General features: G+C 32.3%; 1 protein-coding gene across 3 annotated transcripts; it reads right to left on the bottom strand.

Annotated features, from left to right (window-relative positions):
• Positions 1 to 521: 521 nt before the first annotated feature.
• Positions 522 to 22,257, bottom strand: LOC131801985 (NF-kappa-B inhibitor cactus-like). 3 transcript variants are annotated; one of them, XM_059121214.1, is made up of 7 exons: positions 22,100 to 22,256; positions 20,651 to 21,428; positions 19,848 to 20,025; positions 19,216 to 19,420; positions 5,040 to 5,128; positions 4,674 to 4,934; positions 522 to 1,351 (listed from the first exon to the last, which is right to left on the bottom strand). In XM_059121214.1, the coding sequence occupies exons 2-7, from the start codon at positions 21,316 to 21,318 to the stop codon at positions 1,277 to 1,279; spliced, it is 1,476 nt and encodes a 491-aa protein (XP_058977197.1). In that variant the 5' UTR covers positions 21,319 to 21,428; positions 22,100 to 22,256; the 3' UTR covers positions 522 to 1,276. The 3 variants fall into 3 exon arrangements, with proteins under 3 accessions (XP_058977197.1, XP_058977198.1, XP_058977199.1); XM_059121215.1 differs by having other exon boundaries at positions 21,989 to 22,238; XM_059121216.1 differs by lacking the exon at positions 522 to 1,351 and having other exon boundaries at positions 4,375 to 4,934; positions 22,100 to 22,257.
• Between the last annotated feature and the right edge of the window lie 1,351 nt (positions 22,258 to 23,608).

The following is a 23,608-nucleotide window of genomic DNA, read 5'->3' as shown; positions in this document are numbered from 1 at the left end:
CACACTTTCCAATGGAATTGTCTGAAAATCCACACAAGGAGTTTTTTCTGACTACTTTACCCTCTGAAGTAGAATTGTTTATATTGGTCCACGATATCGTATAGCAGCCATACAAGGGTACCTCCCGATATTCGGCAATTTGATGATTTTAGCGACATCATTCACTGGAGTTGTTTCGTATTTAGAGTTCATAATGGGAACTACAATCTATGACAGAAAATTGTCTATGCAGGTCCAGGCCTTCGTATAAGTCCACTCTCAGTACCTCCATATGTTCGGTATTTTGATGATTGTAGCAACATTACTCGCTGGATTTTTTTTTCCAATTTTCGTATTTGAATATTGTAATCGCTTATGACAAAACTTGCCTATGCATGTCCTCGTCCTCGTATAGAAAAAACAACAACAAAACTTATGAGTTGTCGATGTTCAGAAAATGTGTTTATATTTTTTTCAATTTCAATTTTCAACTAAATAATGGCATGAAAACACCAATTAAAAATATAATAAAACCCCATCAATTTCATTTAATATTTTATGATTTTTATTTATATTTATTTTTTTAAAAAATATAATTTTTAAATTATTTTCATTTTTGTTTCTCAAAATTTTATACTTATAGATTTATCAACATACATACACACAATTAAAAAAAGAATCATTTTCATTTTTAATTCGAACAGAATTATAAGAAAATATTTCGAAACGAAAGTTTACGAAATGAATTGAACAAAGAAAAACTATAAAACATAGATTTGAAAAAAAAAAAATGAAATGATTTTACACATTTATACATTCAAAGAAAGAAGGTAATATTGCTCGCGCTCAGCTCTTTACGAGGTTGGCACATACAGGCCAATGCAAGCGAAAGCATTGGTGGCAACAAATGATGGGAGCAACAAATTTTTGTTTGTTTTAACAAATTCTCGTTTGTTATTTACACATACACACAAGCAAACAAATATTCCAAAAATAAGGTCAAATAAAAAAGTATCAATATTATTATATAATATACATGTAAACACAGTGTCGGAAAAGATATAATATACGCATTCGTAGTAATTCGTTGGATTTCTTATTCTAAAAAAAAAAAAACATGGTTATGTTTTTGACACAAAACAAATTTTCAATTGAACTCAACTACCGTATTGAGTTGCTGCTTTGCCTTGTTGTTCATCATTGATGGGAGAGAGGAGGGAAGGAGGGAGGGCTGTGACAGATAGTGAGGACATGGAAGCGGCGTTCTGTTGGTTGCTAAACAAAATTTTTGGCCAAATTAGACCACCGTCATGGCATTGCCGCCTTTGTAACCACCAACAAAGTAACCTGGATCACCAAAGCGATCGTATAACTGCAATTAAAAGAAAAGATGATAAAATTGTTGAATCGTTTGTTGTTCAGTTGGTCGTATGCAAATACTAATTTATAAGGAAATTAAATGCAAAAACAAAAAATAAAACGGATTACATAAAACAAAGGAATTGAAAGCGGCGGGATTGGGGTAGATGACATACTGAATGGCATACAAAATTAATTTAATTAGTTTTGTTTATATTTTTGGTATTACAAATTGTTTAACATTCAATTAACATTAAATAACATTTCAAAAAGATAAAAAAGTACTTGCAAAACCAACAAAAACTAATACACATTTTCTCTGTTTTAAGGTTAGAATTACATACCTTTAGGTGTTCTTTTATGTTCAAACAAAATAATTACAAATGTCTGGGAAATATTGTTTTAATAAGAACTATTTATTTATTTTTTAAGAATTTTGTTGTTTTTTGGTTGTTGTAGTTATAATTTGTTGTTTTTTTGTATATAATAATTATTCAGTCTAAATGTTAATATTTTTTAACTCCTAACCTATGATTTTTTTCTTCTTTAGCTACACCTTCATCATTTCTTCTTGTTGTTTTGTTATTAGTACATAGATGAGCGCTTGTTGGGCGAAAGACAATTTCAAAATTAATAAACCAAAATTATGGGTTTGTAAACAGTGGACAACATTTTGCAACTTACAGACTATATAAAAAACATTCATATAATTCTAACAACAAGAAAGGACTGGGATTATGGATTGCAACTCACCTGCAATTGCAGTGCCGGGAGATAAAACCGGGTATTAGTAAATATATATATAAAATATTGTTGGTTTCCTTCATTATTCATTGAAAAAAAAAATTAAAATTTTCAATAGGAAACCTAAACATTTTTTCTGTTGACCAGGAGACCAATGTTTAGTTGCAATCCATAATCGATTTATGCGTTTGAAAATAAAGTTGATAATAAACTAAGATCTAGGTTATTGGAGAAAAATATGTTGTTGGCATAAAGTTTTTGAATGAAATTATAAAAAATCTGAGAATGAATTGTTTTATAAAAAAATATGTTTCTCAACAGCAAGAATGTAACAATTTAACAATGATAACTGATTTTCGGAGCCGATATCGGAAGAAATGCAAAACTAATAGGTTCTTGCAGGTTCTGGAACTGAACATAAATGTATCTATATAAAATTTCAAACTTTAGCAAAATACATGACGTTTCATTGTTTTTGAAAATAACTAGCAATGGGTCCCGTATCATTTAAACCAATAGTTCGAGTTTCATGTGTCATAACAGACCAAGCAAAGACAGTGACGTCAATTCTTCGTTGCAAAAGCATCATTATCTTTGTTCAAAACAAATCTAATGAGGATGAGGTATGAAAAAGTTCGACCATAAATTGTGAGTAAATGGCTTGAAAATTGTTTTATCTCTGCTAATATTTATTGTGCATTGGACAACGTAAAAGTGTTTTGATGATAAGCGAAATTTTCATATTCGTCTTTTAAGGTTATAAATTTGTCCGAAAATTTTGGGCACGAAGAATTTGTAAAATGTTGGAATTTGCATGCACTGATATTGAATTAATCTCTAAGATTTTTGAACATTTACTACGACCTAAATTTGTAAAACGTTAATGTTTTGTAAAACGTCGTCGCTTATGCAGTGTCCGGTATATAACGTTTTCATTTGAAATTAGTGCTTATTTCGAGAATGGCAACAAACTTAGCTCATGTCTAATTTGAAAGATAATTACTTTTATCCTTCATCTAAACAAATATGGGTGTGTATTCTTCGAAAATGAGCAAGGTGTGACTGTTATGTTATCGGGCCAAATTTTTGTCCACAAAATCCGAAGCTACACTTGATGTTTTGCGCCCAGTTATTGAAGATCGCATTATCAGCCACAGAGCTGATGTCAGTTGGTCACCTCGGTGATGCGATTTGACTATTTTTTTGTATAGTGCCGTCAAAGATAAGCGTTACGCCGACAATCCAGGGAAAATTTACTCTTTGAAGGAATATATTCGTAAAGCCAATGGTGAAATTCAACTACACATAATCGATAATGTGCTTAAAAATTGCATTGCTTGGCCAGTTGAGGCAGCCATTTGAATATTTTTTTCCCATTATTTTTCCAGAATTTGGAAAAAAATGTTCAGAAGTATTTTTTATAGCATTTTCTAAAAAAAAATGTTTTATTGGCCAAATCTGTATATGGACTGACTACTAAAGAACGGTCCCGTCAAAGATAAGTGTTATGCCGAGAAGAGGTCATACAACTGCACACAATCGATAATGTGCTTAAAAATTGCATTGCATGGCCAGTCGAGGCAGCCATTTGAATAATTTTTTCCATTATTAACCCGAAGTATTGAGCTTAGGGTACAAGAAAAAAGGACTTCGAAAAAATATTCAGAAGTATTTTTTATAGCATTTTCCAAAAAAAATTATTTGGCAAACCCTGCATATGGGCTCACTACCAAAGTGCGTTTCGAATCCGACATCATTATTTCCAATAACATATGCTCAAAATCCCAAATGTCTTCATTTTAATTTTTGGCGAAAAGTTGAAAATTTAAGCTCCATTCTCTTCATCAGGATGGTACATAAACATAACATATATGTTTTTTTTTTTTTGTTATTTTCTATTTATTGAGATTCCAAAAGAAAAGTATGTGTTTATAAATTGTTTTCAGCAAATTTATAAATTTCACTCAAAAACTGGACAACACAAACAATTATTAAAACTTATAAACATAATAATCTAAACATAGATGGGTAGAATATGGGTTTGGGGGGGGGGACAATTACAGCTAAATGTTTGTTCTAAAATACACTAAAATAAGGACATGTTTTGTATTTTTGTTATTTTTTTGTTTAGTTTTGGATATTGGCTACTTTTTTTAATTTGTTTTTATTTTTTTAATTAGTTTTGTTTCATTTTCATTTGTCGTAAAAATTAGCTCTACTAAAACATAGAACTACAGGAGGACATACATCATCATATATAATTGTGATTACTTAAAAACAAAATGAAACATCTTTGAGCATTATTATAATTATTATTGTTATTTTCTTTTGTATTACAGTTTTTTTTTTAATATTTTTTGGGGAATTTCCTTTTTTTGGTTGACAATACACTTGATTAATAATATCAATTTGTTTTTCAGTTTGTTTTTTTTTTTTTTTCTTTTAATTTAAAACTAATATTTGTGTTGTTTCCAATCTGAATGCCAGTTCAGTAGTAGTAGTACTAAGGAGTGGGAGTAGTAGTTTATGTTTTTTCAGAAAATTTCTTTGTTTTGTTTTTCTGTTTTTCTTTAACTTTTCTACAAGCTCACCTTTGAATCGTCAAGATCTGTTTCTATGTCGCTACTATCATAATCACTGTCGGGTGGAGTTAGAGGTTCAGCGCCACGTTTTTCCAAAATATCTTGCATTTCTGATTTATTTAAAACGCATGCTACTTGGTATGCTGTTAGGCCGGCATATGTGGCGGTCTCTAAATTCAATTTCTGGCATTCATCCAAAAGGAAATTGGCCAAATCTTCATTACAACACTCGATGGCAATGTGTAGGGGGGTACGTCCAGATTTGCCTTCCTGCAAATGGAAAAACAAGCAATGAAAATTATTAGTTTTTTTCTTCTTTTGTGGAGAATAAAATAAGTTGGATATTAAAATTTGTTGTGTCGTAGCAAAACTTACCCTGGCATTAATATCGGCACCGTATAAAACCAAAATGCGTAAAATATCAATGTAACCAGCCTGGGCAGCTAGATGAACACATCTTTCACCTAAAAAAAAGAAAGAAGAAAAAATAAAATTAATAAATAATTTAAATAATATTAAATCTTAACGGTTTTCCTTTCTATATTAAAACTTAAAGCTTTTTTAATTTCGATTTCGAAAATCTTGTACAAATGAATGAAATGTGAAATACAACTGCTCTGTGTATTAATGTTTCTGTGCGTGTGAGTGTGTGTAGAAAATCGTTAAGCTATCATCAAGCTGGGCTTATCAGTGTTGGCGTTTCAGAAAAAGCTTTGCATATTTAATTTTTGTTGTTGTTTTTCACACTAGACATTGTGTGAATATGCCAGCAGAAATGAAGGCAATATAAATAGCGAAGCGCGTTTTAAATTTTTACCATTTTGCTGTTGTTGTTGTTGCTTTTTGTTGCTATAACATGTACGTGTATGTATGCATAGTATTTTAGAGAAGAAGAAAAAATGATTTGAATTAAATTAGATGTTTAAATAAGAAAATTGGGGTATATGAAGAGGGTAGGCGCTGGCTGACAAGAGGTTAACCAAGTAATCGGTCTTAACTCTTCATCATCCCAAGACAGGAAAGAAGGGGCATATGAATACCTTGTGAGTGATACGGCTTAAAGAAGTGAGAGGGGGAGGAGGGCTGATTTGAGCTGAATTGTTTTGTGTATTGGCAGGTATTGGGAGTCGGCCGGGCTGATCGACAAGCGTTTCATTTTGATTCGTTCGTCCGATTGTTGGTTGCTTGATTCGTTCGCTGCTCATTCGTTTGTTTGTACGTTGGTGTTTGCATGGCTTGTTTATAACAGAAAAACCCGTGAAATTCCCATCATATAAAAACGAGTTGAGTATAGCAAACATACAAACAAACATGTATCACTACAATGCTTAAAAACGAAACTACAACAACAACAAGAACAAAAGACGATTGAAATTAAAACAATACTCCTGAATACAAAACAACAATTGCTGCAGCAGAAACAACAACAAAATAGCCAAGATATCACAAAACCAACAAACAAATATAACAACAACCGGAGCGCAAAATGCCAATAGCCAACAAACGTTGTTTTATTTAAATGAATGGCATTCCTGCTCGCCTCTTTTTTTCTTTCTTTCTTTTTTGAGTACACATAGTGTTCTTTTTTCGGTATGTCAGTCACTTCGTCTGTGCTGTGCGCTGCAGCCGTCTCAGCAATATGCTGTAGCAATTACTGTTGCCTGTCAGCGTTATTTCTTATTTCTGTCAAATGATTAATGAAAGAATGTGCTGAGCTTTTATTCAGGAAAGAGGAATGATTCGAATATTTTAATGAGAGTGTAATCGATATTTATATCGATAATGCATTCCTCCCCCGATCAGCATTCAAAAATTGCCAGTAATCCAATCATCTTTTACATCACTGACCTGGTATTTCCCACCATTTCTTTGGATGACATAAATGGAGAGCGAGCGAGCGAGAGTTATTTGACAGCTCCACTCACTCCCCAGAGCTCATTGTAATTCCATGCACTACAAAAGGCGGCATGCATTTACATGTTATTCCAGTTTTGTGGAACAAAAACAACAACAATTCCAATGGCCCGCAAAGTCAATGTTGTCATTATGGCTTTTTTTCTCTTTTTCTCGATTTTGTATAAACGTTTGGTAACTATAAGCAATTTATGGCTCGTGTTGTATGCATAACTATATGCAAATGATATCAAATATTGTTATAGTTGTTGTTGCTTTTATAGATGTTTGACCAAGAATTACAATAAAAATAGATATGATGCTGTGTGGTGAGCTGGCTGATTGGCTGGCTGGCTGGTTAGCCGGCTAAGAAATCTGAGAAAGGTGTTGACAACAAAACGGTAAAACTGGTTGGCCAACTTAAAAGACAAGCGCGTGCAACAGCAGATCGCTGGGTCACTACCAATGTTAGTAATCCAAAAAATCCCATCCAAACGAATCCAATCAAATTCCCTCCTCCTCCTTCTCCACCATAAATTCGCCGCTCTTTCCAAAAATAGCATTTAAATATTTTTAGAAATCTTCATAATTAATGAATGTTAGTTAGTCATAAAAAAATAGCATTTTTAATTTTTTTTTTGCCATATTAATCTAATCCATTCAAGGCTTAGGCGTAGCATTCTAGTACACATAAATTATTTATAAGTTTTGAAAAGAGTTAAGGCACCAATGATGATTCTAGTTTAACATATTCAAACACTAAACATTTTCAAAACAACACAAGAAGAAAACTTTCAAGTTTTTTTTTTTTTTTTTTGGCGAGATAGATGCTAACTCTGGTGAGGAAAGAAAAAGGAATGGTGTTAAAAACTTGAATGAATGGCAAGCTAGCAAATAAGTTCAAACAACAACAACACACAAAAAGGCAATAGATCTGTCTACGCCATTGTCAATAGAAATTGGAAAGATGGAAACATTGTTTGGGGATTTCCCAAGAGCAAAGCAACAAACAAGACCCAGAATCCACCAACCAACCAACCAAAACTTAAACAAAGGTGTGAGTAATCAATCTGGCCAAAAACAAGAATCTGTTATTTCAATTCTTAAAGAAATGTGCGGAAAAAAGAACAAGACGACTTCGCCTCCAAACTATTTAAGAACGTAGTAGGGTTTTCTCCCCGAAGGTTGTACGGCAAGTTTTGTGTTCATGGCATAAATTATATGGCATTTAGAGAGAATGGTAAACGAACTAATATAACAAAATTTACATTTTCTAGTTAGTGAAAAAATAAAAACATATCAAAATTACTTGACCGTTGTTGGCATCCGCAAACTCAAATCAATCAGTTCTTCAAATGGTTCATGGTATTTCCTCATTATTTCACAAGTAGCTTTCAACACTCAAACTTTAAGATCTTTAATGCCATTTTAAAGAACTTTCGATTTTTTGTTAACACATTACTAAACACAATGCATTTCCATTCAATTGCATATGATCTCAAGTAAATAATTCTAATGGTATTTCCCAAATGGTTTTTCCAAACTGATAACAGCCAATAATAAGTAGTAATACTGATGAACATGAAATGTACCAGTCAGTCACCACCACTGACTGCAATTGTACTGAAGTCATGTATAAATCAATCAAATGTCATCATAATTATAAAATTTGTAAAAAAAAAACTGAGGAAAATTTTCTAATAGTAACAAGAAATTTGAAGAATTGTGTTATGAAATTCGGGCTTATTACCCATTTGGTGCACAAATAAATTTGAAATCGCTTATACATATATATGGGAGCTATAGCTATATCTGGACCGATTTTCAACAAATTTGATATTTCTAGGCTCAATTTTGTCGTTAGTGCCAAATTCCATCCCATTTGGGATAATATTACACGGTTGATGCACAATCAAAGACAATTCGGACGAAGATATATATGGAAGCTATATCCAAATCTGAACCGATTTCGATAAAATTTGGCAAAGGCATTTCTGAGCTGTGTTTGATATATTTCCCCAAATATCATTGTTACAGAGTGCATTTTACGGCTGAAGAGGAAAAAAATAACAAATCGGTTGAAAAATATTAATGGGAGCTATAGCTATATCTAAACCGATTTTCACCAAATTTGGCATACTTAGTATTTCCAGGCTTAATTTGGTCGTATATGTCAAATTCAATACTATCTGGCCTGATATTGCACGCTTGGTGCACAATCAAAGGCAAATCGGACGAAAATACATATGGGAGCTATATCAAAATTTTGACCGAATATCGGGAGGCACCGTTTAATGGGGGCTTTACGAACTTCAAATACCAAATTTGAAACGATTCCGGTGAATAATGTCGCTAAAATCACCAAAATATCGAGAGGACCTGCACAGACAAATTTCTGTCTTAGGCTGTAGTATTCATTACGAACTTGAAATCGACATAGAATTTTATGCTAATCATGAATATATATACTTTGTGGGGTCTAAAATGTATATTTCGAGGTGTTTCAAACTGAATGACAAACTTAACATACCCTCCATACTTTGATGGAGGGTATAAAAAGGACAATTTTTTCGCAAAAATACCTAAAAAATCATAAAGTCAACTTCAAAAAAAATGTTTTAAATTTCCAAAACACCCCTCTACTTAGTATGTATCTCATTAATCAATAAAAGAAGTCTTTTGGAATTTCTGAACCCCACCAAAAAAAATCAAATACTTTATACAACCACCTCCATAATTATCAAACTGTCAATCTTAAATTGTTTCTTTCAATTCTTTGCACAAAGGCAAATAAATAATGTTTGAAACTCTTGAACTTTTCAAACAGATATTTCAAGTGGCTGATTGGAATACCTTGCGATTTATTTGTAAATACTGGTACTCAGGCTGCCGCCGCCATTACTTTAGATCGTCATCAATTGTGGATTTCCGTACATATGGTAGGTTGGAACACTCACATAACAAAACAAAAACAAACAATAATTTAAGGGAAATCCAAATTGATCTTAAGAACTTTTAACTCTCACTCCATGTGTGTGTGTTGTTGATATTTATTAATAATATTTAAACAGTTGTTAAATGATAAAATTATATTTGCTGTTGTTGTTTTGTGGGTAATTCAGTACAGTACTGTGATGGCGTTTTAAATTCCATCAACCAACAAAAATAAATAAATATTGCTGTTTTATTTATATATTCTCATATTCAAATTGTCCTTCATATCAAAGAGTTAGAGTTCATTGATTTATAATTACTTATCATTAGTTTGGTGTGCTGCTAAAAGTAATTAAACAACACAATTTTGGAAATTAACAAAAAAAAACATACAAACATTTAATTTGACCAATTAGTAATTTTAACACACGAAACAAAATCGAAATAAAAATTCCCATAGCACTGTTTCAAATACTTGGAATTGTTAGCTTAAAAAGTAAATTATTTAGAATCTTTTGTGAATTGCAAAGGAAAAAAACCCAGCCATTTGCTGACAATTTCCACGTAAAACCAAGCAAGGGAAACCGCAACGACGAAACAAGTCTGCGGCTAGGAATCTTAAGATTGGCGTTCTATTTTTTCTCCAAAAATTAAAAAAAAAAAACGCAAAAAATATTCTTTTTGTGTAACATCCATCTCGCTCCCATTAGCACACATTGATGGACGACGATGATTAAAACCAAGAAATTCCAAAGTGTTAAATGGTTAATGGTGGTTTGGGCATTACCATTGTTATCGATGATGATGGGGTTTTTTTTGCGTGAAGCTTTGGGAATCCAAACGCACTTCGATACAGACACAAAACATTTTACTTAATTTTTGTTGCCTTGTTGTTTTTATGTGCATTTTGGGAAAACCATCAACTTTCCCGCAGTTCAAGTTTAAACTGACACAACATATTGTGTACGAAAGTGGGATTTTCCTTTTTGTTTACTTTGGCCCCAACAACAACAACAACTACATCAGCCAAAGAAATGCATAATCACGTTTTAAGGAAGCAACAATTCATTCAGTTCAGTGCTATTGTTTTTGGCTGACTGCTTGTTTTTTTTATTTTTATTTTTTTTGACGTTCTACAATAACAGTGAAAAGTTGAAGTCAACAAGTTGTCGAACAGTGACTTGAAATGGGGAAAATTTTGAAAATTAAGAGAAAAAATGTATTAACAACAAGCAAAAAGAAGTTTGGCCGGGCCGAACTTTGTGAACTGTCTTTATATACCTTCCACCATACATAGTATGGAGGGTATATTAAGTTCGTCATTCCGTTTGTAACTCATTGAGATAATAATTTTAGACCCAACAAAATATATATTTTCTTGATCGGCGTAAAATTCTAAGACGATTTGTCTGCAAGCAAGTCAAGTTCGAAGATGCACTATATCGGCCCACGATATCGTATAGCCCCATATAATGGTACCCCCGATATTCGATATTTTGATGATTTTACCCACATTTTTCAATGGAATTATTTGAAATTCAAATAAGTACTTTGTGAGTACTTTACCCCCTGAAAGAGAATTGTCTATATAGGTCTACGATAGCGTATAGCCCTCATATAACGGTACCCCCGATATTCGGTATTTTTATGATTTCAGCCAAAATTTTCAATGGAATTGTCTTAAAGTCCACAAAAGGGGTTTCTTCTGAGTTCTTCATCCCTTCGAGGAGAATTGTCTAAACAGGTCACGTTTTAGTATAGCGCCCATTAATAGTAACCCCAGACATTATTCACCGGAATTGTATAAAATTTCGTATATAAAGTTCGGAACCGTTACTATTGCCTATGGCACAAATTACTTATGCAGGACCACGTCTTCGTATAGACCCCATATAACGGTTTTCATTTGAGCGGTATTTTCGATGGATTTTGTTTTTTTTTTTTTTTTTTTGAAAATTTTCAAGTTTCTTCCAAATGGTGGAGGGTAAAAAAAGTTCGACCCGGTCGAACTCAGCTGTTTTTTTACATGTTCATATTATCGTGTAGCATTCTTAGAGCATACTATAAGGTGACCAATTCTAAATACCTTTTCAAATCCAATTAAAACAAGTATCGATCTACAACTTTTAAAGAAAACGAAAATGAATACCATATTCAAGATATTTAGATTTTTAAAAAAATAATTATTGATTAGCTGATTGTGAGTACCAAACACCGCAATGAACATCCGAGAAAAAGCAATTAAGTCCATATTTATATATCTACAATAAAAGTTGTATTCAAATAAAACTTTTGCACTTTTACTTGTTACAGTTTTAATTTTCAGAAATACTGTGCCTTACTTAAAGCGTGACTTCACAACGTGAATTCCCCCCATTATTATATAGTCCAACGGACTGACAAACACAAACAATAAGTCAACCAGCCAGCCAGGCAGCCAAGTAAAGCCAATGAAAAGTTGGCAATGAAAAAACCCGCGCTAAAAAAAAGTTTACACACATGCACAATGCTGTTAACACTGCCAGTTTTTTTTTTTTTTTTTGTTTTGTTAGGAAAGGAGGTCGTCGAACACTGTATGTGGAGGGTAAAACCTTTGGTTTTTCAAACCATTTGTATAGGCTCTGGCTACTTTTGCTGATGCCTGTATATTTACTTGGTGACTTTTGGCCAATCTAATTGCAGTTTTTTTCGATTTATTTATTGCAAGCAGATATAGATATTTTTAAACAAATATTAAAATATTGCTATGGTTTTAAAAAGCGATGATAATAATAAATGTTGAACAAAAAACCCATCATCAAATCAAATGTAGATGATAATCAACAAGATGATGGCTGGTGATGATGATGACGATGCCTTAATTAATATTGGATGGGTATTTCCAAACATTTGCGTTTGTCTTTATGTGTGAGCCAGCGAGTTTGGCTTTTGTTTTTAAGCCGCAAAACCTGTATCATCTCTCTGACATACACACACACACACACGTTTGATAATATGGATATGTCTTTGGCGAAAAAAACTACAACAAAATGCAATGAAAATTTTGTGGCCAAGCATGGAGAGACTTTTGGTATTTTTTATCATGGGGTTTGGACATGTGTTACTACTAAACCGGCGCCAAATAATTTCTTATGACAAAAACAAAAAAAAATGAAATAAATCCAAGTAAAAGTCAAGTGTGTGTGCCTGACGCCTAATTATCACCCTCACATCATGTGTGTATATGTTTGTGCGTACATAAATTTGCGCTTTGCCATCACCAAAAAACATTGGCTTTGGGGGCCTGGGTCCGAATAAAACATTCATAACATGCATTATTGTTATCATACACAGCGGGGCAGTATGGTATCGTTTACGACGATTATAAAACATTTTAAACTTTGCCATGACGTATGGATTTCCCCATTAAACAACACAAAACAATTTAAAGCCATAAAACACAAGCTAAAATATGCCAGATATGTCAATAATGATTTTTTGTTGTGCAGTTAGTTTGGCAAATTGAAGGCAGAGTACAACAATTTGTGGATGGGAAGTTTTAATATTTATAAATGGCTTTACAACCACTCTGACTGAATCCATATAAGCCTCAGGCCCGCAAACTTATCATTTAAACTTTTTCCCAGTACTTTTCCCCTATTATAAAATTTCTATTATCTGTGAAAAAAGAAGTAACGTAAATATTTCATTGAATGAATTGATGATTTATTGTAAAAATCCAATATACATCATCGATATTTGTAGAGTTGAATGGATGGATGGATATTCGTCATCATTATTATTACTAGCTGTGACTGGACACACAGTGCCAGTGCAACAATGTAGAATGACTCTTAAAAAATATACATTTTTTGTTAATTTTTATAATCTTTAGGTTATTTGAAGGCATTGTCGTTGATTTTTTTTTTTTTTTTTAATTTCATTATTCTTTCCTTTTTTGATGAGGCAATTGCATTAGGTAACAAAGCAGAATTGAAAAAATTCTCGAAATACCGATAATTTGGGAAACCCCTAAATAAACCAGAATATTTACGTAGCTGCAAGGTCCAGAATATTTATAAGCAAAAAAGAAATTAACTTCAAAAAATATCAACGGACTAGATTACGTTTAAAATTCAAAAATTGCAAACTTTTGTTACCAGAACAAAAATTGTAAAAAAAGAACAGCATTTGAAATAAAAAAGACGCAGATTGATATTCCACAAAAAATAAAACATTTGTATTCTAAAGCAAAGAATATTTAAAAAGAAAAGAAAAAACAATAAAATTACGTTGCTATTCTTTGCTCAAGCGAAATTTTCAATAGCATTTAAATATATGCATATCGTATTTCAATATCCATTTCAAGTCATTCATAATTCCCACTACTGAATCATTTGTTGTTGATTAGAACCATACATTTTCTTAACAACAATAGAAAAAAACAAACAAGCAAACAAACTACACAGTTTACCAAAAGTTGTTATTTTTAATTTGTTTACAGTTTGTTTTACGTTCCTCAGGTTTTAATCTGCTGCTGCTGCTGTTGTAGGGAAATCCGTTAATTGACTAATAACATCGTAAGAGTTTTACGTCATCAGCAGTCATGCACTGACACAGATGTTTACATCGCAAAAAAACGGTTAGAAAATACTTCTCGTGTTGTACATTAGAAATCACAACAACGTCAACAACAAAAATACACTATCTCGCAATGATAGTCCAGAAAAATATTCCAACAGATTATTATTTGTATTTCCAGTAAACTCTACAAATCAAAAAATATTTAACATTCCTTCTTTGAAAGCCATTAAATCTCAAAAAACAATTAAATAGATTACCGAGAAATTAGGAAAGCTTAATACACAGGGTGAGATGAAAAAACTGAAATCAACTTCAGACTTCTGTTAAAATTATTCCAGTGACAGCTCATTATATTGTTTACAAACGTACAAATGCCTTTTGGTGAGAATTTTCCAGAAAAAAAGTTATTCGTGATGGAATTCAAGTGCGATAGCGTGATTTCTTTATATTTGGCTGGAAAACATCGTTAGAGCACTCCAGCACTTAAATGTGAATAAATCTTTTGTGTATCGTAGCATCGTTCGTTACCGTGATACTGCTAGCGTAGCCCGACGTTATATAGGGGCTATACACAGACGTGGACCTGCACAGACAATCTCCTGTCATAGGTAGTAGCATCCATTACGAACATCAAATACCAAATTTGAAAGAATTCCGGTGAATGATGTCGCCAAAATCAACAAAGTACCGAATATCGGGAGGTACCGTTATATGGGGGCTCTACGAAGACGTGGACCTGCACAGACAATGTTCAGTCTTAGGCTGTAGTAAGGGATACACGAACTTCAAATACCAAATTTAAAACAATTCCAGTAAATAATGAATGTCGCTAAAATCATCAAAATACCGAATTTTGGAGGTACCGTTCGTTATATGGGGTCTATACCAAAACGTGAACCTACATGGCCCATTTTCAATATTAAAGGTCCTGCAGACATAACATACATTTGGAGGGTATAAAAATGTAAAAAAATTTATGACGTTTGATTTTATTGCAATTCTTTTATCTCACCCTATAGTTTATCTTCAACGTAAAAGACACATTCGTACACAAATTTGACCATCTATTTTTATTGGCAGACTTAACTAAGAATGTTACTTAAATTTAATATTACGCAGATCACGAGAAAGTCATTCACGACAATGGATTCCCAACAATATTTCTAAAGTTATAATTTCGAATAATAATAAATGAGGCCACTTAGTGTACGATCCATTTTATATTGAGAGATATTTTATATAAGAGATAATATGAGAATCGTTGATGATATAACATAAAAACCAGATTTAATAAAACTTATTAAAGCAATTAAATGACACCCCATTATCTCTGCAGGTTCTGGAGGTGACATTATATACTTATTTTTATTTAAAAAAAAAAAGAATTGTTCAAATGGATTTTTACGGAGCTGAGAATATAACATTAATTGCTTTCATAATATGTGTAAAAGAAAATAATTTTCAATTTTTTGTGGAAACAATTTGTACAAAGAAATAAACTCACCGCCACAACTATATGTGTACACATTTACCATGTCTTTTTCCTTGAGATAATTTTAGATATTTTCAAATATTGCCAAAAGAAAAATATATGTACACAATATTTAAGAGAACGCGTCTAAAGATATATAAATATATATGGTGGAAATGGCAAATGTGTTGTTAGATTATTACATCATGCTGTACCAGAAGAAATGTAGTACAATATTTGCCAGACCAAAAGGCCATAAAATTATTTCAACCGACAGTTGGTTACCATATTTTCTTAAATTATTGCCTATTCATTGTTGGCCAATCAATATATACTATCTTTTTTCAAACATGATCTAATTTGCTTTCTTATCATCCGTTAGTTATAACTGTTCAAAACTCTCAATAACAATGTCCCATTGTGCTCGGAGAGGTTTCTGGGGAAACCCATGCTTAATAACACAATTATACACAAAAGAAGATAAGAAAATTTAATTAAAAAAAGGAAAACATTGATTGAACCCTTGGCAATATAGACTATAGTGAGGCCATAGACCATATGCCATACGCCACACATCCATATCATGTATGTTATTACCAGTTTGTTATCAAAACAAAAAGCAACAACATTACTAAACACACACGGTTTGAAATAAGCAACTGTTATTAGTACAATAAATATTAGGAAAACCCCTCGAGTCGTTCATAAACAATATATATTAGAGTTCCTATGGAACACCAGAACACACTGATAAGATATAAAGAGTTTAACTAGTTGGATGGCTGGTTGGTTGGATGATTGGTTCCATCATTATCAATATTAAAGGTGTCAGCAGTGCTTTTAAAAATTTGCCAGAAATACACATGTTTTGATTTACATCAAGATTAGAGGTTGTGACGTAGGTGGTGGCATTAGGAACAAGTGATTAGATGTAAGATTATAATTTTCTACACCTGGCAACAAATTGAGTTTAGGTTTGAAATATCGATAATATATTACTGTTAAGAAACACGGCAAGAGGCATATGGAAGTTTACCAGAATTCAGAATTTTCAAATTGTGTTGTCACAAACAATCACTGTTAAAACAGTATTCAGGTAATCTTAACTTGAAACTTATTATAATAAATTAAAATAAAAGTAACACAAAATGAATGTTCGAAAGACAAATAGGCAAAAAGTTTTTTAGACATTATCATCATCATCAAATCATTTTGGTTATAAATCGCATTTTAAAATTCACTTTTTGTTTTCACACAGATTATATTATTATGACGATTTTGAAAAAGTTTGAAGTTTTTTGTATAAAGGTATTTTGTATGACGCTGCCGTTACTGCTGGAATATTTCTGCATATAAGATATAAACAAAGGCTCAAACATATATACATAACAACGACGACGACGACAACGACATAAACGTCAGCCAGACATACAAACATATTCAACACAATGAATCGTTGAATTGACTTGTCCACTGTCGTTGGTTCATTCGTTCCGTCACCTCTTCTTCACTTTTGTAGCAAAATAACACCAAACTGTGTGCCACCAACCAACATCATCATCATTTCAATGATTATTTGTTTATATGTATGAGCATTTTGTATGTGTGTATGTGTATACATATATGTATGCTTGATTTTGGGAAAAACCCAAAATATTTTTATATTTAGCAGCAAATGGCAGAAAAACGTCTGAACATTTTACACACTGTGAGCGAGCAGACAACGAAAATAGCAACGCAAAGTAAAGGCAACGGCAACGCCAACAGTAATAACAACAACTTGGAAAAAGAAGAATATGAACGAAATGAAAATTGTGGGCAGATGAATGTGGGGACGAGAGGCCGGGTGTAGTAGGGGGTTAACTATCAATCCACCACCACAGTCATTGTCAACCATAATCATGTGGGTCTTGGGAAGTCGTGTGGGGCCGACTTTATGATAACCTATACCCTTTTACATATTTATTAGAGCTTCACATTACAAAAAAGTTGTTAATGGGTATTTGTGAGAACTAAATCAAACCAATTATGATTATAGTTATAATTTAAAGTCCAAAGGAACTTATATATGAGAAGAATATCCACTCCTGTAAATCGATTTCTACTAAATTTGCCGAGGCATTTGTGCAGTCTCAAATTGGGCTTTCCATACTATTTGCACATTATGTGCACAATAAAAGGCAAATCGGACGAACATGCATAAATCGACTCAGAATGTGATTCTATGCAGATCATCGAAAGGAACTATGGGTCTATTTCGTTTCCTTTTGCCTGTTACCCTGACCACCTTGTGGTGTACAGTATGATACATTAAATCAAAATTTAACTTGGTATCACATTTTTACGATTAAGCTGCGCTGGTTACAAAGTTTACGAAAGAACAGTTTCAGATATATCTAAATATACCACATATAAATCACCTGATAACAAATGTGTTAAACAATTTTCTTATCAATCTTAATAATCTAGCCCATTCAAATTGTGAGCTTTTTGGGTATTTAGATTTATTTGAAAATGAAACAAAAAAGCTAAAAGGGGATTTTTTCTTTTAAATTCAAGATTAAAATACATATCTGAGAATTAACAATTAAAGTATTCCTTTGCTCTGCAAAACCGCCAGCATTTGCTTTCATTACGAAAACAAACAAAAAGTATTCAAGTACTCTGGTGATACAAAGAAAGCTAAATGTATTAAGAATATATGCCTGGTGCATTCAAGTAACAATAATAAACCCAGATGTTGTGTGCAAGTTCCCACAACATATCCTAAAATATATTCAAACACGCAAACCAAGAACAAAGTTGCAAGTAGTATCTATAAATGTGAAAAAGTTACTTGTATACATACCTATATAGGTTTATGACTTACTGGAGAGTGTGGGAAAAGAGTGGTTCTTTTTTATAATTGTATGTGGCATATAACAATTTTAATTCCCCCTTAACTTTATTTGTATAAGATATTAACCTTTTACAAGAAAAATACCTTCATCCCCAGTTATTCTATAATTAGTAAATTTTATAAACAACAACCAATCAATAAATTTGCCTTGGAAATACTAAACAAACAGATGTGAGAAAAATCGAATATACAACAAATTGAACAAAAGTGAACATACAAATCTTAAGAAAACTGTTCCGTTCTCATTTTGTTGATGCAATTCAAAAGCCAAATCATGTGCCAAAATAAGATACAATTTACTGCTGAAGTCGAATGACGTCAAAGAAAATGTTTATTCTAAATAAAAAATCTTAATGCCAAAGTATTATGGCTTTACATTCGTACATACAAACACAATGAATTCTATTAACCAAATACCTACATATAAAAGCATTGGCAAAAATACAAATACAAAGAAGAATTAAGAGAGAAAAAAATGACCCGCAGACATTTTCCCAAGAATATACCGCAGACAAATAAGCGGAAAATTCTATGGCGAAACAGTGTGTCTATTTTTAAATTAGCTAAATAAATTCTGTATACATTGCTTTTGTTTTTTTTTTAAGGAATACAAAAAAATGTCTATGACTATGGCTAGCCAAGAAAGACATATGACAATAATAACAATAATACGGTCGGGACGTCTGCATATAGTATAAACATTATAATTGGGATGATGCCATTCTAGATGAAAACTTTGAAATGTTCTCAGGCATATTTGCAAATAACATATTTAATTGATTTCCACTCACCATCATAATTACGTATTTCCAAGTCTGAAGGTAAATGGGCACATTTGAGATAGGATTTGTCATTGGCACGGTGACCGTATTGTCTATGGGCTTCATTTACTTCAGAGGCACCAATCGACATGGTCAAAGCTCGTACACATTGTTCTTCGCCAGACATACAGGCCAAATGTAAAGCCGTATTACCATGACGATCACGTATGGTTGGCTGTAAATAAAGTAAAGAATAATACAAATAGAGAATTTCAAACATTAATATCTAGGTATAAGTTCAATGGTAACATAAAATGTATTTAACGTACTACCTTAAGAGGAATGTAGGAATGTACTTCTATGGAAATATTATATGTATGTTGGTTACAATGATTAGGATTATTTTAAATAGGTGCTCTGTTTCAGAACCTGCAAGAATCTTCCAGTTTTGCAATTTTTTTGATATTATAAAGAACAAATTCTTGCAGTTCTGGGACAGAAATTGGATATTTTCAAATTCTAATCGACTTTGAAATTTCCATAATTTGTCTTATCTCAATTGAAACTGTGATCTTCCTTATCATCACAATTTCCTTAATTTGATGAAAATAATGAATAGAACACATACATACATTGCCTTATTTATTGAATATTCTTCTTACCTCTGCTCCTGCTATTAACAGCATTCTTATAATTTTGGGATGTGCTATTAATGTGGCCAGGTGTAAAGGTGTTTGCGCCTGATCATTTTGTATATTGAATAGGCAGGGATGAGGTGCCATGCGTATTAATGCAGCCACCACATCTACTAATCCCGAAATACATGCCAAGTGTAAAGGTCTGAAAGAGAAAAAAAGAAAACAATAAATCTCATTTCCAGAATATGCACGTCACAAATTGCAGTCGCCGTCATTAAGCCAAAGCATCTGCCCATTTTGGGAAACACCTGTCGAGCAGCTATGACAATTGTGCACGTTTTTGCAACTTCCTGCCCTTTGTGTTTATTGTCGTGGTTAGTTTGCCCCTTTTTGTTTTAGTTTGGATGAATTATCTTAATACGTGCCTAAAGGTCTAACCTGTTTAATTGTTTACAATTTTTTGGAATTTCTACAAAGCAACAGGTTTCAAATTACATATGGAAGCAGGTAGTCAAATTCTCTTTCTACTTAGTACCGGACTAATATAACTTTAAAACAGGTACTAAGAATTGTAAAACCATTGTTAGTATTTGACAAGGATTTAAAGATGAAAAAACAATGACGATTAAAAGCACAGGCTCAGGTGTTTAAATATATAATAACAAAAACCTATCCTCGTTATGTTCGATTCCTGAATATTGTTTGGGGAATATATAACAACATAATCTTATATTCAATTATATATCTCGATTGATAATAAGTAGCATCTGTCTTTCAAAAATGTCAAACTTCGGTCTAGGAGGATAATAAAATGATTGAATACTTACGTATCTCCCTCATCATTCTGCTGATAATAATATTCCCATGCATTGGCCGGTGTTATGTGGGCTGGTACATTGGTTGTGTTCTGTTGTGGGGCTGTTGTAGCAGAAGACGACGATCCAGCTGGAGCATGTTGCTGATAGGATGTTGATGGTACTGAGGCGGAGGAAGGTGTGATATTAGATTTTTGTTGCTGTTGTGTAAATCCTTTTGGGGCATCCAAATTATTTAAATTTGAATTATTTTGCAAGCTAAGCTTGCACAGGCGCTCCGACATGCCGGTTTCCACATTATATTTAAGTAACATTTGTTCGCTGGATTCTTCCTCAATACAGCCCGAATCTGAATTAAACGTTTTGCTTTGTTGCACTTTTTGTTCTGCACCACCAAAGGCTCCTTCCACAACTTGGCTGCTGATGTGAATGGCGGCTGAAGACGATGCTGATGCGGTTGATTGTGGTCCCGATATGAAACCAGAATCTGTTGCTTCCTCTGTTGTAGATTCTAGTAACTTCTTGTTGTTGTCGACTCCTAAATCTGCCGGGGACAATGTTGGTTTGTGTTCTAATGATGTTGTTTGTTGACTATCACCACTACATTTGCAATCATCGGCATTATTTTTATTATCACTTGTTGACGATGATGATGGTGTTGACGGTGTTGGTTGCCACATTTTGTTGCAGTTTTTTAATAATTTGTTTATGTCTACTTTTAAGTGTTATTTGTCTATATTTCTGCTTTATATTTGTTCAATTTTTTAACCAAAAAGAACGTTTTTTATTCCTGTGTTGAAAAATATTGCAATTAATAACACAGCTCGTCATCAATTTGACAGGTAATGGAAGAATAAAGTACTGGCACAAACCGAGAGAGGTTTAAACTCAATTACGAAAGAAGTGGAGATTGATTTAAGTTAATGCAGTGTTGCATTTTTTGTAGTATAAAATCACAAATAACGTAAAAAAACAAAGACGATGTCTAAAAAAAACTTTCGCTGGTTTTTCCCCAGCTTAAGAAAATAATTTTAATTCTCCCATTATTTGCGCGGCGGCCAGACTTTATTTGTTCCACACAGCAACAACAACAAATTGCGTAAATACAAAAAAATAACACTTGTTATTTTCCTTTTCACTCGTCATTTACGAACACGATGTACACAAACACACATAATATTTAGTAGTTGCTATAAAATACACACATAGACCAAAAGGGCACACGAAATGTAGATAAAAGGCTTGAAGCAACAAGTATTAAAATATTATTTTCCTATACATAAATTTATCTCTCTTTTCATCTGTTTCTTTATCGCTACAATTAGAATTGCAAACATTTTAATTACGCACACATATTTATGTTTCTTTTTCCCCGTTTGGTTTTTATTTCCTCTTCTTGTTTTTTATTTTAGAAATTTCTTTTGTTTTTTTTTCTATTTTATTTTCCCACGAATGTTGTACCTTTTTTCTGTATTTTAAAACATTTGTTAATATTTCTAGATATTTTCTTTTCCGCTTATCGCAAAACTTTTCCCGTCCGTCACTTGTATTGGATTATACGCTTTGATTTCGTTTAATGCTATAAAATGCTAAGTTCAGCCAATAAATGAATAAATGTAATAGGGATATCTCGGTCGACTTTAGACAAGATGGCGCAAGCGATTTATCGATATTGTTCGATTAATCGATTGTTCTCATATAATTTAAACTTTCGAGAATATTGAAAGGCATCATAGAAAATATATGATTTTCTAAATTTATTTTTAATAAAATTGCTTGCGGCGAAGGAGAAATAATACAAAATTTCTTCGATTATAGTCAATTATTGCAATGGCAATAGTTCTGTCTGTTGTTTTGTTAGTTTTTTGTTCAATAAAATGATAACCAATTGCAAAACTTGTAGATTCTTGCAGGTACTGGAACAAAGCAAATAGTGGTCATTGTTGCAACATTCTGAAGATGTCAAACCGATATGTCATTGTTCATTCTTTCAAATGTGATTTTAATAAATGAGCGGTTAAGATAAAGGAAAGTTCCTTATTCTATAAAAGTTATCGGGAAGATTCCCTAAATAAGCAAAAAGAATTCTATCGAAAAGGCAAATCAGCCAGTGACATTCAGTATTTTATTTTTTATATTGTCGTCTAATCGTCTAATGTCTTTTGTGCTCTGTTTCAGAACCTAGAAGAATGTAAAAATGTTGCTACGATAACTGGTTTCTGTCTTCTTCGAAGTAACATACGTACAAAGCTTGCATACATACGTGGCTTTATTTATTTGATATTTTTTCCGAAATCATGTTTTTTTTGGCTTTACCCCTTTCTTAAACATTGGTCAGTTTCAAAACTGCAAGAATATAGATATTTTCACTACGAAAACCGATTTATTTTTATGTTATCGAAAAATATTTTAAAACTAGTATATTTTTCCTATCCCTGCATCTATCTCAAATTCCACTGAATTTTTTTTCAGTAGGGAATAGTAGTGGGGAACTAAATGCTACAATAGGTGAAAATAATGCTCCAATTATTCCGATAAATAATACCTAAGGGGGCGAACAAAGTTTTATTGAACTCATAGATAAGCATAACAATTTTCGAATTTAAAATAACAAGTTATATAATTTTAATTATATAATTTAATATCCATTTACGTTAAATTCGATACTTTTTTCGAAACACTTTGCACATCTAACAGCCAACCGTCAACACCATCATAAGAATTAAAACAAAATTCAAAAAACTTACATTAAAATTGTTAACTTTTCAAAATATTTGATAAACACTAATCTATGCACTCCGATAAAGATGTTTTTATTTCCAATGTTGAAATGTTACTGAAATCTATCAAAAAATCGTCCTATATTTACTTGTGGGGCGAAGAATTTGTGTGTTAATTTTGGAAATTCCAGGTCACAGCGGTTAAGTCAAAGATAAATACAGAACACATCATCCTTGTTGAAAGAGATGG

This window comes from Musca domestica, unplaced genomic scaffold, assembly GCF_030504385.1.
Source record: "Musca domestica strain aabys unplaced genomic scaffold, Musca_domestica.polishedcontigs.V.1.1 19, whole genome shotgun sequence".
Classification (NCBI taxonomy): domain Eukaryota; kingdom Metazoa; phylum Arthropoda; class Insecta; order Diptera; family Muscidae; genus Musca; species Musca domestica.
Note: the sequence above shows the minus strand (reverse complement) of the source record. Positions and strands in the feature narration are given on the sequence as shown.

What these genes read in the sequence shown, in the direction of transcription:
- LOC131801985 (XM_059121214.1), bottom strand. Translation starts at nt 21,318, where the DNA reads ATGTGGCAACCAACACCGTCAACACCATCATCATCGTCAACAAGTGAT. An exon ending in GGAAATACGTAATTATGATG is followed by an intron (nt 5,129 to 19,215) that starts GTGAGTGGAAAT and finishes TCTTTTTTTTAG; the next exon opens with GTGAAAGATGTGTTCATCTA. An exon ending in CAGATCTTGACGATTCAAAG is followed by an intron (nt 1,352 to 4,673) that starts GTGAGCTTGTAG and finishes TTTTAATTGCAG; the next exon opens with TTATACGATCGCTTTGGTGA.